At 38.7% G+C, this 15183-nt stretch overlaps 1 protein-coding gene across 1 annotated transcript in view; it reads left to right on the top strand.

The window, feature by feature from the left end:
* Positions 1 to 15183, top strand: part of TRPC4 (transient receptor potential cation channel subfamily C member 4) — a 161685-nt gene that overhangs the window by 71707 nt on the left and 74795 nt on the right. The window contains exon 3 of the mRNA XM_063333196.1: positions 11972 to 12490. Within this exon, the coding sequence (XP_063189266.1) occupies positions 11972 to 12490 (519 nt within the window). The remainder of the gene's footprint in view (positions 1 to 11971; positions 12491 to 15183) is intronic.

Here is a 15183-nt window from a genome sequence, read left to right as displayed (position 1 = left end):
CAAGACCTGTGCCTGTGTGGAGTGGTGACTGGAGGTCACACAGGACACCTGGAGGTATCTGAAATAGCACTAGACACCTACATGGGGGCAATTGAGATGAGCCCTAGATTTGCACTGGGTATAACAGGAGCTTAAAAACTTAATTCACATATAGACCATATAATTAGATGTTTAAATCAGGAGATAAATCCCATCCTATAGGTTCGTCTACAACATATCCTTTCTCTGACAGTGTCCAATGCAGAAACCCAGGAAAGATTTTAGGACCAGGACCACTAGAGCACTATTGTTGAAACAAATTATTTCAAAGGCACAGCAGTTCCTGATGGACACAATCTTCCAGGCAGTCCAATGCTGCAAAGTGGTCCACTGAAAAATAGCTGTTTCAAGGAGCCGTTCCGGAGTTCTTCGTTGTCTGTGAGCCACTGTGCTGAAATGCAGTTACCTGGAACTTGTCTGTGGAGATACCTTTTAAATTAGTTGTATGTAAGGAAGAGCAGAATTCAAAGGACTTTTTCAAAATGAACATTAGTCTTTGAGAGCCAAACATGCAATCATACCTAATAATCTTTAAAATTAATGGCTTTCCAAATCTTTAGCCATGGGAAAGCCCTATGAAAATTTAAAAAGCAGAAACATGCCACTGTTGAGAAACTCGCTCATGTATGGTCCTCAACACTTCACCATCAATTTTGCTCTTGTCATAGGGTGTCCCTTGTAAAATTGTTCTGTGAGCAGTGAAATTTATGAAATCTGATTTCTACACAACTATATGCATCATGATTTGATTTCCTCTGGTTTTAATGTTAGGAATGTTCATCAAAGCTTCTTAAGAGGCTGATGCACTCATAATACCCTCTTTTTGTATGAGTTTTCTGGTATCTAGGAGTATTTTTGAGCTCACGCTGCAGAATTTTTTTCAGATCTCAATCATGCATCTCCTCTAGGAGACTTGCAGGAATGCAGTATCTCTAATATTCCTTCCTGTTAACATCCAGCTGGAACAGCTCAACAAATTGAAAAGTCACAATGGGGTGACTGACAGAGTCCATTAATGTGATTACAGAGGCTTACTTTTCTTAGAAGACTACCAGTTTAGCCTGTCAATTTACCAACTGGTTTCTGGACGTAGGATACACATGTCACATATTGTACTAACAGAGTGTTTTAATTGTCTTTTATGCCAGTGCCAGGATCCATATCTTCCACATCTTCACCCCAGGCTGGCAGGAGGCAAAATTATTTCCCTTTTCAATTCAGCTACTAAAATGTTACTGAGGATTGGTAATAAAATATTATCTAAATTTATAGATAAATGTCACAATGTTTGAGGCTTTCTGGCAGAAAAAAAAGGAAATCTGAAATACCCACCCTCAAAGCTTTACATTTCATATTGTGTACTGCCCAGACACAGATAGATATTTGCAGAGAATGCAAAAAAGTCTGCCACCATTTTATTTGCTACCAGCTAGCTTTGTGACATCAACTCTAAGTAAAAACAAGCTGGCTGACAAGATGAAATTTCTCTTCCCTGCTCATTTAAACCTCTGCTTATTAAGTCTCTGTTAATTACCATGCACTAAATTGAGCAAAAATATCCTTACATAAGCTCAAAGAAATAACTTCCCGTATCCTAAAACACATAAGGAATAATCCTTTACCCATTCATTACTAGGATGCACCATGTGTATAAGATGGGTACAGGTCAAGAACTGTAATCAAGTAGTAAGCTCAAGAGGAATACAACGCTAAAATCAGACTAACCTGAAACAAGAACAACTCACAGTATTAAAGGATTTGAACCAATCCATTCTCCGTGGCACCAGTTTCAAAGGCTACTTTATAGCAATCTACTCTAACCTACCTCCAATTAACTATTCTGCTCCTCCCAGTCTTTCACTGCACAGGATAGGTTGCAATAATGCACACCTCTCCCATTTCTCCACTGATCTCTTTGCAATGGGAATTCAAAAGGAATTCTTGATTTCTGGCAATCTTCTGTTCTTTACCACTACATATTCCCAAAACCTCATAAGCAGTAGAATTGTTCTGTTGATTCTTATATGTATGGAGGAGGATCATAAAGTGTCTATTATTATGGAATTGAACATAGCTGAGAATATCATTAAGCTTTAATAATATTCGTCAATCCTTTGCTGCTCAAAGGGAGTTCCATTCTCCGCTACTAGCATAGTTGCATGAACCTTGGTCTCCTCTGTCTTCTTCAGAAATGAGTCCTTTTTTTCATCTGTGAAAGTTGGAAAACTTATAGTATGGTTCAAAAACTAGAGCTGCTGCTAAATAACAAACCACCGAATCACATACCAGGAATAACATACTTATGAAACAGCTTACTATGACATTTATCTGCATCCTCTGCAGATTTATGGGGTTTCTATGTCCCTGCCATACTCTTTTATATTCCTTTCTCATAATGTTTTGAAAATATATAAAGCATTTTTCTTTAATTGTTTTGCAAATTTGCCCGATTCCCACTTTGTTCTTTGAGTGTATAACCCTTTTAATTTTCTCAGAAACGAAATTTACTTCTCAGCCGTGAAGATATCTCAAATTACTTTGCAATGCTAAATAATTGCAACCAGCTGTAAAGAAGTTTAGCTAATTCCCGCCCTTCCCTCTGAGGTGCTCGTATCTCCTAAGCAGTTTGCTGATACCTAGAGAGGCCACCAGTCTGTTATTGTTCTTTCTGCAAAAGCTCCTTTTCACAAGCCGTCTTTCTCATTCCTTAGCCAGTGGGACGCCTTTTCTTGTTTCTAGATCCGTGAAACTCGGGGAAAAACAAAAGATCTAGCTCAGATTCTAAGAACTCTTTTTTCCAACATTTCTCTCAAGACCTCACTGGACAAGCAAGCCCATTTCCTCCTGCCTCCCCAGCTAACTATTGAAGCCATTTTGGGAGAAGGCAAAAAACAGGGAAAAGCAAGAGCTTTTACAGATTTGTCGAATCAGACCAGGGACATGGGTTCTCAGGAAATGGAACATCAGACATAAACTTCACTAAAATGATTCTGCCTTTGTGAACCATTCTGTGTTTGAGAAAAGTATCTATGCATCCATTTAAAAGCGTTCACTTGGAAAGGACCCCACTAGGTCTACTTTGAATATTCAGGAAGTTTCAGTATTGGCTTTGCTCATCACATAAACTTTGAGAGAGGCATATATGAGCTTTATTATCATATGAAAGAAATAATTTGAGTTCTTCTTTAATCATTTCCATAATAAGATATTTTTTCTTTCTTAGCTCTCATATTTTTCCAGACCATTTTCATTTTCTTCTTTCACTGTCCCTGAGTGAAAACAGCACTGTTTGCTTGTAATTTTTCATTATAAGCACTCAAGCAATACCCAGAACTCTTACTTGAAAAACTCTCCTCTACCTAGTTTCAAAAAGATATGTGGTGAGAGGGCAGGTATGAGTTTTGGAGCTGGAAACAAATTCAGAATATCCTCATAGTCTTTTATTGTCTACTTTTAAGTCATTTCCCACCCTTGTTTAAGTTATTGACATTGACTGAAGGAAGGGCTTATCCATCGGCTAATAATGCTCACAGGAAAACATTAATTGAAAATGACCACTTTTGTGTACAGGCTGTATTTCTGATCAACTCCCAGAGATACAAGGAGGAGGGGGAAAAAAAAAAAAAAAAGAGAATTAAAGTGCTGAAGCCTTTTGTCATCGGTCACATGCAACAAATGCATGTCCCAAATCTATCAAATCAACTATCTTTTCCTCTGTCTGGAAACTGTCATCAATTCATTTTACAGCATTTCCTTTCCATTCTCTATTCTCCTTTTTCAAATAAAAGAAATCTATACCTTTTCACGCCAGAGAGGATCCTGAAGGAAATAAGCACATATTCTGCTTGTAAGCACCTAGAAGAAAATATAGCCATGAATAGCAGCCTACCAGGATTTGTCAAGAACAAATCTTGTCATAACAATATAATTTTCATTCATCACCAGATAGCAAGCTCTCTGTGTTGGGGAAAAGCAGTACATATCATATAGCCTGAGTTTGGTAAGATTTCATAAACTGTCACTCAAAATACAGTCTAAGAAAACCACACTCGGAGTAGTTGCCAACAGTACTCAGTGAAATAGGAGGAATCATTCAAACAGAGGGATGAGATGAGCAGTTCTGCAGGGGTCTATCCCAATCAGCATATTCATTCGCGACATTTAAGATGAAATAGAGGGCATGTTAAATCTGTAGACAGCACAAAGCTGGGGGGATCACAAGGCTCTTGCAGGACGCAATTAGAATTCAGGATTGTTTTGTCAAACAAGAGAAATTATTTCCGTAAAAAATAAAACATTTCAGTAAGAAAAAGTGTAAGGTTCTAAGTAGAGCAGAAATAATCAACCAAGTATATATTGGAATTGAAAATGATTAAGATAACAGTTCTGCAGGGGGAGTTAAAACAAGACTAACAGAACAAGACTGGACAATATCATATTACTGTGCAAAAGTAAGTGTATTTGGTCACATCAGAATGAGCACAAATTATAAGATATACATGAATTTGTCCTCTGTGATACTCAGAAGTGGTAAGGAATGTGCAGAAAGAAATAAGAAGGTTCAGAAAATTAGAAAATATTCCCCATAAGGATAGTCTGAAGGAATGAGTGTTTAAAAGAGAAAACTGAAACAGTAGTAAAAAAATAATGTGTTCTCTGCATCCGCATTTTCTAGAACTAGACATTATGGGCTTAAACTGCACCAAGGTAAAACAAATTTAAGTATCAGAAACATTGTCTGGAAGTGGTGTGACATATCCACCCACAACTGTGGGGCTTTAAGAACACATTGGTTAAATGTCTGCGGGGATTGATCTAGGTGTAGTTACCATACTTCGGGTTCAAGGCGGGAAACAAAACCTTCTGACAAGTTCCTTCCTGGTGCCCTGTGCTTCTATTGCTGAATTCTTTCACACTGTTTGGCTCGAATGTTCTGCAGATGTGTTAAGTATATAGTGTTATTTGTATCACGCGGTTATGCAAGTCATCCTCATTGTTTAGAAAAGTGATGTTGGTTTCAGTGAATTACTTAATGCTATTGTAATTCTTTTTCTTAATATGTAACATTAATGCCTTTTGTGCAGTGTGGCTGGCAGAGAGACTGGAAGTCATCAGTCCATGCTGTGACTATTGTGACACACAAATTGATTCAGCTGTAATAGGATGAGCATGAAAAAGCATTAAAGAACCATAGGCTCACATCTTAGGGTAGGTTAAGTGTAACTGACAAAAAAAAAAAAAAGGTAAAAACTCTGATATTTTGAAAACTCGGCTTGTACTTGGAAAAAATAGAATGAAAACAACTCAAACTTACAAATTTAACTTTGCAAAATTCCCATATACACAGAAAGGCAAGCACTGAAGCCTCCTTGAAAGTAACAGCAATTTTATATTAGCTGCGGCCAACATCCCTGTTCCTGGTCGTGTCCCAGCAAAGCTGAAAGTAAATTTTCAGCAAAACAAAGAAACGTGGTATTAAATAAAATACTATTCTAACTGGAGGGAAGTTATCCTTTGCTAACAATAATGCGTATTAGCAGCAAGTAAGGACATTGCTTACTGTCAGGACATCCCTGACCCTTGGAAATATTTATGACACACGTGGTGTATGCTGAGAAGGGCTTCTTGCAAGGAGGCAAAAATGGCAGCTCCCTGCCCTGCCAATAGGAGATGGACAAAAAACAGACTCCTAAGGGTAACACACTCAGCATTAACTGTTCATACCTTCTTCTCACAAACCCCGGAAAATTGGCCGGAACAACGAATCCAGTACTTTTGAAAAACAGCCATCTTGTATCCCAGCAGTGTAGGTTAGGAGGCGTGAGCTGCAGTGGGCTGTGGGTTAGTATTAGCATGAGGTAGCACGGCCGTCACATTTTGAGCTGGTTCAGCATACGGCTTGTGTCTGCTGAATAAATTTTGTTGATCTGTATGCTAAGGGGAGTGTTTACCTTACCCATCTTTAGCTATCTAAAATTAGATACCTGTTCTCAGTTGCTTGTCAAAGCTTCTCTCTGTTATACACCTTTCTTGGCTGCATTGAAATATAATAATTTTGTAAGAAAATATTAGGGACTTTTTATAAAATTAATAGAATTGTCATAATAAAATAGTATAATCACAATAATTTAATCCGAAAAAAAATGCTGGGGGATTAGTCCTTCTTATTGTTAAATTATAGGCAAATTGTGGAATAAAGTAAGGTTTCCAAATAAATAAAAAAATAATCCTGAATCTTTTGTTTAAAAATGTTCACGCAAAAATATCTGATTATTTAATTATTATTTTTGCTATATCTTCCTGGCATTAATTCATAACTGGAATTACACCTTGGGTTGCTAAAACCTTTGCTCAAAAAGGTGTACCCAACTGGGAAAAGACGCAGAAAGAGTTGATCTTCCTAGGAAACCTAGAGTTAGTGGCAGAAGTGTTAACAAAACCCACGTCTTGAGGTCCAGTTGTCCAGCTGTTATTGCCTTAAGTCAGATTTATTTTCTTCCCCTCAAGGAATCCTCCACTTTTTCCATTCATAACATAATTTGGAATCTGACAAAAGATGCTTCCATCTCAAAGCTGCAGCCCAAAGAAACCTTCCCACCACAAAGTCTCAGCTTGTGGTTAGGATTTCATTTTGGCTAGTCAGTCCTTTCATTTTGCTGTGAACCACATCCTATAATTTAGCACAAGAGGGAGGTTTTATGGCCTTATTTTTCTAGCAAATAGCATTTTAATTGGAGGTCTTAATATAGTTTATGTAAGAAACATCCATACAACTTCCATGTGACGTATAACATCCATGCAACTTCCATCCACTTGCCTGCCTGACGCGCTCAACGGCCAAAAAACAAGCCAGCGAGCACCCTGTGATGGAGAAAAGGACTTTTGGCCAAATCTGGGTTGACCATTGTAGACCTGCAGTTTTTGCAGTCCTGTGAGGATAGTTTCAGCACATCTTTCAGGATAGACTGTATACAGACCCCTTCAGTGGTGTGATAACTGAATTCAAGTTTTCCGGAAGTTATATCTTCAAGTTATTCAAGCTATATGGTAGTTTATCAGTGACAGTGCATGTGAAAGGAGTTGGGGTAGAAGGATTTTTTGAATTCTTCCTGGTGGAACAACTTCCGTCATCATAATCAGGATGTATTTCAGCTGATATAATAATATGAAACCAAAGAACTCAACAAATTTGAAAATGTAAATCAGAAAACTGTATATGCATAGTCCTGGACTGTGGGCTGTGGGCTGTACTGAAATGTAGAGTTCAGCATTTTCAAGATGTTTTGCTGGTGACAGCTATAGAACAATAGTGCTGAAGCAACTGATGAGCTTGATGATACACCTTTGTAACATTAATTTCCTTATATAATATGGCTCAGCATGAGATGACATATGTATTAATGTTGTTATCTGACCTATATCCTTTTTTTCTTTGCTTTAAGTTTTTCCTCCAATCATGCTGTCATGATTGACATGACTCAGAAATTTATTCACCTCACTACTTGCAGCCATTGCAGAATTTGCTCTCCTTTACAAGCAAAAGGCAAAATAATTGTAAATAAATAAACAGAGACTAGAACAGGCAAGTTATCCATTTGTCCAAGGAAATAGCTTGGTTTACCTGGATTCTGAGCTCTTGTACTTAAAAAGTACTTAAAAACAGGCATTGCAGTTTTTAGTCTTTCTGTTAAAATATTGAGAGCCATTATGAGAAATCTAGATGGAGAAATGGATGCACCTGGGGTTTCCATTCCTCCTTTTCCAAACTGACTGTAATCTTTTTCTTATTTCCTGGATATCTGAGAGATCATCCACAATCAGTCTCTCTACCTTGATGTCATAAGGACAGAAAATGTCTCAGACCTGACTGGCATAAATTTAGCCAAGATTTCTCTTTCTATCATAGAAAAGGGGCTTCTCTTCATGCAGACCATACAGAGAACTTAAACACATATTGAAGAGGGCTGTTCCACTTGGTATCTAAAAATGTTGTTAGATATCTAAGTCAGACTGACTCATTCCACTTTACTGTAAGTGCAGGGAAAAGGAATGCGACAAAAAAGCTCATGTCCTTGGGCACTGAAGTATACAGACTTTGAGCTTTTCTCTTCTCTTCTATTTTGTTTTCATTTTGTCTACTCATCCCCATACAGATATGCGTACAAGTATACACAATCACCAGACTGCCTTGCTCAGCCCTACAAATAGTGTTGAAGTAGAAAAATTTCAACACAAGTAAGAAGGCAAAAATCATTTGACCTTTATAAGTTTAAGCAGCCTTACACTTGACATATTAACTCCAAAGCGTGTAGTATGTTTACACCACTGCTGAGCCTTGGGAAGTCACGGTCACAGTCAGTGACTGTAAGACCTAGTAGCTTCCCATCCTCTGAGGATTTAAGGAAGATTCATGTGTTTTCTGTGAGTGTTCTGTGAAAGATGCAGATTATGTGGCTGATATCAGTGTGTGCTGGTTATTTGTTTTGTCTTCTTTAGAGAGAATTATTTCTCAGTAGTTTGAAAGTAAAATTCATCATAAATCTGGTGACTTTAGAGCAAGTACTCTGGGTCAACAGTTAAATACTGAAAGATTCTGAGTGCCATGAGAGCACTCAGAACTTCAGAAGATAAGTACTTCATTATGCTGCAGATGAGGGAATGATTTGACCTTGCTGCATTAGCATTCTGTATATTTTTGATTTAAATGAGTAGGAAATCTTAAAATAGGAAGAAAGGGTCAGGGGTTAAATTCATGATGTAATTAAGGTTGCAGTCTTAGGGTTTGGCCTTTAAGTTTAAATGTTTCTGTAAGTTGAGGCTGAAATGATTTAATACCCGGTTCTATATTTGGGTAAATTCTGATGGTATGAATTCCAAAATGTGTGCATTAGCCTTGTAGCTGACTTACCTTAAGATGAAAGGTTTTGATATGCTTTGAGAAAAACAAGCAGCTTTTGAGTTAATGGACCCCTCGTGCAAGTCAATCATTCTAATGCCATGTTGTTTGAAGCTTGTGTCTCTGTTAATTTTTCAGAGAAGATTGTGGTTAATGACATGTTAAGATAGCCTTCAGTTGTGGCAGGGCTTGAAGCAAATATTAGGTTAGTACTGTCAGAAAGTACAAAGATAATGAAATGCTAAGTGACAGAGGAATAGTCTGAGCAGTCGGTGAGTTTGAAGTTGCAGCTTTGTATTCTTGAGGTTTCTGCCCTTCCAGCTCTCACCTCTACTCCCTGGTACCCTGACCGGGGGGCTAAGGGAGAGTCTCACTAGTTGTGGCAGGCACTGTCAGAGCACAGCACATCCCTCCCTGTAAAGCTTTTCCAGACCTATGACAGCCCAAAAGCTCACTTCTACTAATGCGAAGTTTGAGCCTTTACTGCCATTTCCATCTCTTTCTAGCCTCAAAAGCATTGACCACAGTTGCAATGTAGAGAGCAGGAAAAGTGTGTGTGTGCATGCACGTGCCCTCTTTTTTTTTCTATATAATATATAGGTAAAAGAGAAGATAAATCTAAGATTACAATAACCAGTGATGTTTGGGGTTGGAAACAGGTCTCCTTTTCCCCACGGACATCACAGACAGGTGGGAAAACATGTATGTTCACACTGGGCAGGAATAATGAAGCGATCTGGGCACGTGGGCATCCCAGGAGGGTTCTGCACAGTGTTCAGCCTGGAGGTGGCAGATGACCAGAGGTACCCTGGGGGCTTCCAGCATTGGGAGAGACCTGACAGAGCAGTGTGCACATAGCCAGAGAGTCCTCTGAGAAAATATATGCCCAGGTTGTGTTTCTCGTCCTGACCACAGCTGAGACTGTGCACAGTGCAGTCCTGCTTGTTCTTCCACCTTAGTGTCCACCCCAGCCATACCTACCTTCGGTATATTCTCAGTTGCGTTCCTTACCTCCTGAGTCATTTTAAACCCCTCTGTTTCTGTATGCCTGCACACACTACACGAAGGCATTACTTCTGTCTGTACCTCAGAATAAGGAAGAGGAAAACAGAAGAGAACTTTCTCAGGAGCTGCTCAGCTCACAACCCCTGGTTGCAAGCATCTCCCATAGGCCCGTGGGGAGGACTGTGAGGACGACCGCTCCCTCTGCGTGGGGTGGCGAGAGTGGGTGGGCTCCCTCAGGCATCCCACAGCCCTGCTCTAAAACGGACTCCATGCCAGCCTTACCCAGTGCCAAGCCAAGCGTGCCTGTTTGAGTGCGTGGGAAGGGAGAAAAGGGATTTCCGCCAGTTGACTCCACATACCTTCTCAGAATCCGGCACGGCTTCTTGAGGTCAGAAATACGCTATGGCCAGGCAGGGATTGTTTCCCTAGGGACGCGTGATTACAATCCTAAATGCTGGATCTCCAGTCTTGACTTTCCACCCCATATTACATGAATAAGTGGCCACCTCCCAAAGTAATTCTCTCATTCAGCTAATTAATGCTTCAGGCCCCTGTTGTACAGCCCACACACATAGCAGCTCTTATATGTGGACACAGTCCCGTTGAACAAACATGAGTTGTTTTACACACAAAACAGATGAAAAATGTACAAAATACACAATGTCTTCATTAGAAAGAGAGAGTAAAAAATCTATGATCAGTGGATTTTATATATGGATTTAGATCCACAGACTACGATTTCTTTTCAGCTTAATTTCATTCTAGTTTTCTTTTCCACTGATTCTGTGCATTTAATTTTTTGCTCCACTTCTTTCCCTCCCAAGGCTCTAAACATAGCTTATTTCAGCTCATTTTTACACTGTTCTCACATGCTTTACCTGTCTTCTATTAACTTCTCTTCTTAGCTATCTACATTTTTTCCGCCTGGCAACGAGGTCATTCTGCTTTCATAAGACTTCTGTCAAACATCTTTTCCTCCCTCCAGTGGCCATCTATTTGTCCAGCCTTCAGATAACTTTTAGTCAAACGCTTTCCCTTTGTCTTCCTCCTAAAGGAGCATCCCTCAAAACACCTCACTGATGTGGATTGAGTTTGTACTTGGTTATTGAGCTATGGCCAAAGGCAGTCCATAAGTGATGCTGCCAATGCAATTTTTTTTGACTGACATTGGTTAATTGCACTTATTTGGCTCCATTGTCCTAGTCTAATGAGCTGTCTTCATCTGGGAAAGACTTTAGAGTCTGGTATTGTAAAATAAAGAAGCAAGCTTCAAATTAAAGACCTTACAGTCTTCTGATAAACTGTAGAAACACACCAAAAGACTGAAAATACAGAAATGCACACCAGAAGAGGCTTCGCAGATTCTCTTCTAGTGTTTCCTCTTGGGGCCCTGTGCTACCAACTCCCCCATTTTCCTATAGAGTATGTGTGTTTGCGCATGTGAACGTAGAACTGAGCCTTAAGATACTAAGCTCTTTGCAGTGGTATCTTTGTTAGTCTACGCAGTCATATTTCCTACCTTCTCTTTAAGAAAACATACATTCTCTTTTTCATTTACTCGACCATTTTATCTTATAACTCTTAACTTCTGTGTGTCCCGTTCACCGCTTCTTTCAGAGAATCACAATTATTCCATGATTCTGTCTTGCCTATAAAATTGAGATTAACCAGTGAGAGATGAGAAAGCATTTCCATCTTGCTCACAGCTGGCACTTCAGGGGACCCGCCAGGAGCGTTTGTGTCTGACTCTTCCTTGTTTATCTAATCATTTGCTCTAATGAATCGTTGCCCATGGGCTGTTTATGTATAAACAGGTTTTATGAAAAATCAGACTCTGTTTATAGCAATCTATTAACTGGAAAGAGGCTATCTTAGCTAATTGAATTGTTACATTTAAAGTGTTTCCTGCAACTCTGGCCAGAAGCAGAGATCCATCAGTAAGTGTCCTACCTGGTAAACTATTCGTAGCTTAATTTTGTATAGCTCTTGTTCAAAGAAGAGGCCTGTAAGGGTTTTTGCCTTTTTTCACAGGTGCCACCAGTGCTTCTGGACAAGCAGTTTTCAGAATTTACACCGGATATCACACCCATTATTCTGGCTGCCCACACCAACAATTATGAAATTATAAAGCTCCTTGTGCAGAAAGGGGTCTCCGTGCCCAGGCCACACGAGGTCCGCTGTAACTGCGTCGAATGTGTCTCGAGTTCAGACGTGGACAGCCTCCGCCACTCTCGATCCAGACTCAATATCTACAAGGCTCTGGCGAGCCCATCGTTGATTGCTTTGTCCAGCGAGGATCCTTTCCTTACTGCTTTCCAACTGAGCTGGGAGCTGCAGGAGCTGAGTAAAGTCGAAAATGAATTTAAGTCGGAGTATGAGGAACTGTCACGGCAATGCAAGCAATTTGCTAAAGATCTCCTGGATCAGACACGGAGTTCCAGGGAATTGGAAATTATTCTTAATTACAGAGATGATAATAGCTTGATAGAAGAACAAAGTGGTAATGATCTTGCAAGATTGAAACTGGCAATTAAGTACCGTCAAAAAGAGGTGAGTGTGCTGGAGAATATTTAAGCGTATTTCGTAGTAGTAATGTGATAGATAATAGCCTGAAATACATCCTTTTAACTGAGACAAATTGCTGCTTATCTTTTTTTGTTCTACAGGGTCTCTTCTTTTTTTATATTTTTAATTAGATGATTTTGAGTAGCTGTTATAGTTTGATAGTATCAGAATTTAAAATGTTCTGTTATGGCATAGACCCAAAGAAACTTTTTTTTTCTTTTGCACCTGAATAGACATACTTTCCAGTAGTTATAGAGAGGTTTCTTCAAAAAAAAGCTGTTATAAATACATACTGAAACATAAGATTAATAGCAATGCATCACTCCGCAGAACTTTGACATTCAGAATCTTTTCCGTAAAGAATCCAAAATGGAGATACCTGGGTATTGCTTTCCATGACAGTTAAAAATTCATGAGTTTGGTTCACTGATATAGATACCCAGTTGGAATCAGAGGATGTCTGCATTTCTTCTAAAAATACTAAAGTTCTTGTGTGCATGCAAAAGCAAAAGAATCAAGACAAAAATGAGTTAGGAAGACAGTTCCTTTGATATTTCCAAAACTTCACTTGATCCTTGCTCATTCTCATGTCAGAATGTGTTTTATTCATCTAATTTGAAACCTGTACATCCAAAATTAGCTGAACTGTAGATTTGTATAGGCAAGACAAATGCCGTTAATAATTAAATGTTACTTGTTCATACAAAATATGGCAAACACTTAAGAAACTTCTGTGTTACATTGAGCTAATCTATCACTGCTAAATCTCTGTTCTGCAAAATATAAGAGTAAATGCATTAATATATTAAGTATGTTAGAAAGGTTTGCAGGAACAATAGCCAAGCATGTAATGATTTTCTTGTCAATTTGAAATATACTTTAGTAATGCTAAGAAGTTATCATGAAGGTGGTAGGGCCTACTGAAGTACTGCTGGAAAAATATCTCAATAGATCTCTGACTTCATAAGCCTTCTAATAAGCATTTTTTCCTTCAGGACATGTATTGCATAATTTTATATTTGATAGTATAATGTTTTAGGCAACATATTCACTGCCTTCGTAAATTATTTTCAGATGGTACTCTTCCAGACTTTTTTTAACAACTACTATTTCTATTTCTTGAAATGCCAATCCTCTCCTACAGTCATTTAAGAAATTCTAGCTTAGACGTTTGTTTTCCAAAGAGTTCATGCACTGAAATAAAAATTCTGACCTCTCATATTTTTTAATTTTTTTTAACCTAAATCCAAAGCATGATTTTTTTTAATTTGAGATAGAGACAGTGAGAGACATCTGTAGGGTGAAATGTTTTTTATAGTTGCATCTGATTTCTGTCCCTAGTTAAATTGCAATAATACACCTGATTACACTTCATTGATTCTTTGTAATAGCAAACATTAAAGCAATACTGATTTAGTGCAACAATTCCAAATCAGTGGATCTTTTATATTTTCCATAAATTTTCCATTTCTATAAATATTTCTCATGGTCCCTACCATTTCAGTCTCCCTGAAGGAAAACCAAGTTTTATTAGATTCCTTTGCTGTGTTACCAAACGTATTCTCTACTAGATGTTGGAGCAAATAATAGCCACCGTAACTGATCTGTTGTTTTATTCCTGATTTTTACAACAGTGTTCTGGTAGGTACAGCTTCAAGGTCAAGAAACTTACCTCAGACATAACAAGTGCTTGGATTCTGGCTGTCCTGGTGAATATGGGTCATGATGAAAATAGATCAGGCGGGTCTTTCTATTTCTTGTGTTGATGTTACAGGAGGCATTAAATCCAGCAACCTCCAGGGTCTGGGGATTCTTTTGGTCCAGGCACTGGAGCCCAGTCAGAAGCACCTGGAGGCTCCAGGGTCTCCGTCCCAGGCATAAGCATACCGACCAGCGCTGCTTACGCAAGACCAGCCCCTTGATTGCCTTCTCCTCTCCATTTTGCCGTGCTTGTTCCTCCCTGATCCCTTCCCCACCCTTTACCCTTTCCCTAAACATCCCATAATAAATTTTACACAATCTCACAAGACCCCTCTGATATCCTGTAATAACTCTGAATTTCCCATAAGTCCCATGAACCCCCTCAAATATCCCATAATACTCTTGATAATGATGTTTTCCCCTCCTTATGGTCAGTTACAAAGCTGAGTTTGACCCTCCTCGAGGCCGCTGCAGCTGGTCCTTTAATGGCCCATTCATCAGAGGCTAAAGTCTAGGTATTTGTCATTGTCTGTATTATACTCTGGTTTTTGTGTTGAATTTATCACTTGTTTTGTTGGTTTCTATTTCTGTTATACTAGTTAACTCTTAACCAGTTAATTAAATGAACAAATAAGTCAATGAACCAGATGCTCTTGCATTTCATATACCCTTACACTACAACTATACAAGGTAAGCTTGATGGCAAGCAGCAGGGGCAACTTCTAAATCTTATTTTTAAAATGTCAGGAAAAAAGGGTGGGCTGGTTTTTAAATGGACCATTAATATATTATTTTAGATTTAAACTATTTAAAAATACTGGTTTGGGGTAATAGATCTACTTCCTCTTTCCTATGTGTCTCAATCAACCATGAATCAGTTCTCCACCAAGGAGTTTTCTATTCTGACAGGAGCAAACATGGATTTGTGGGGTTTTTTGATGCTATCAATTCTAGTTATTGTCTGTGTTTCTCTTAAC

This window comes from Chroicocephalus ridibundus, chromosome 1 (genome assembly GCF_963924245.1).
Source record: "Chroicocephalus ridibundus chromosome 1, bChrRid1.1, whole genome shotgun sequence".
In the NCBI taxonomy this organism is placed as follows: domain Eukaryota; kingdom Metazoa; phylum Chordata; class Aves; order Charadriiformes; family Laridae; genus Chroicocephalus; species Chroicocephalus ridibundus.
This window is presented reverse-complemented; position numbering and strand designations above follow the sequence as displayed.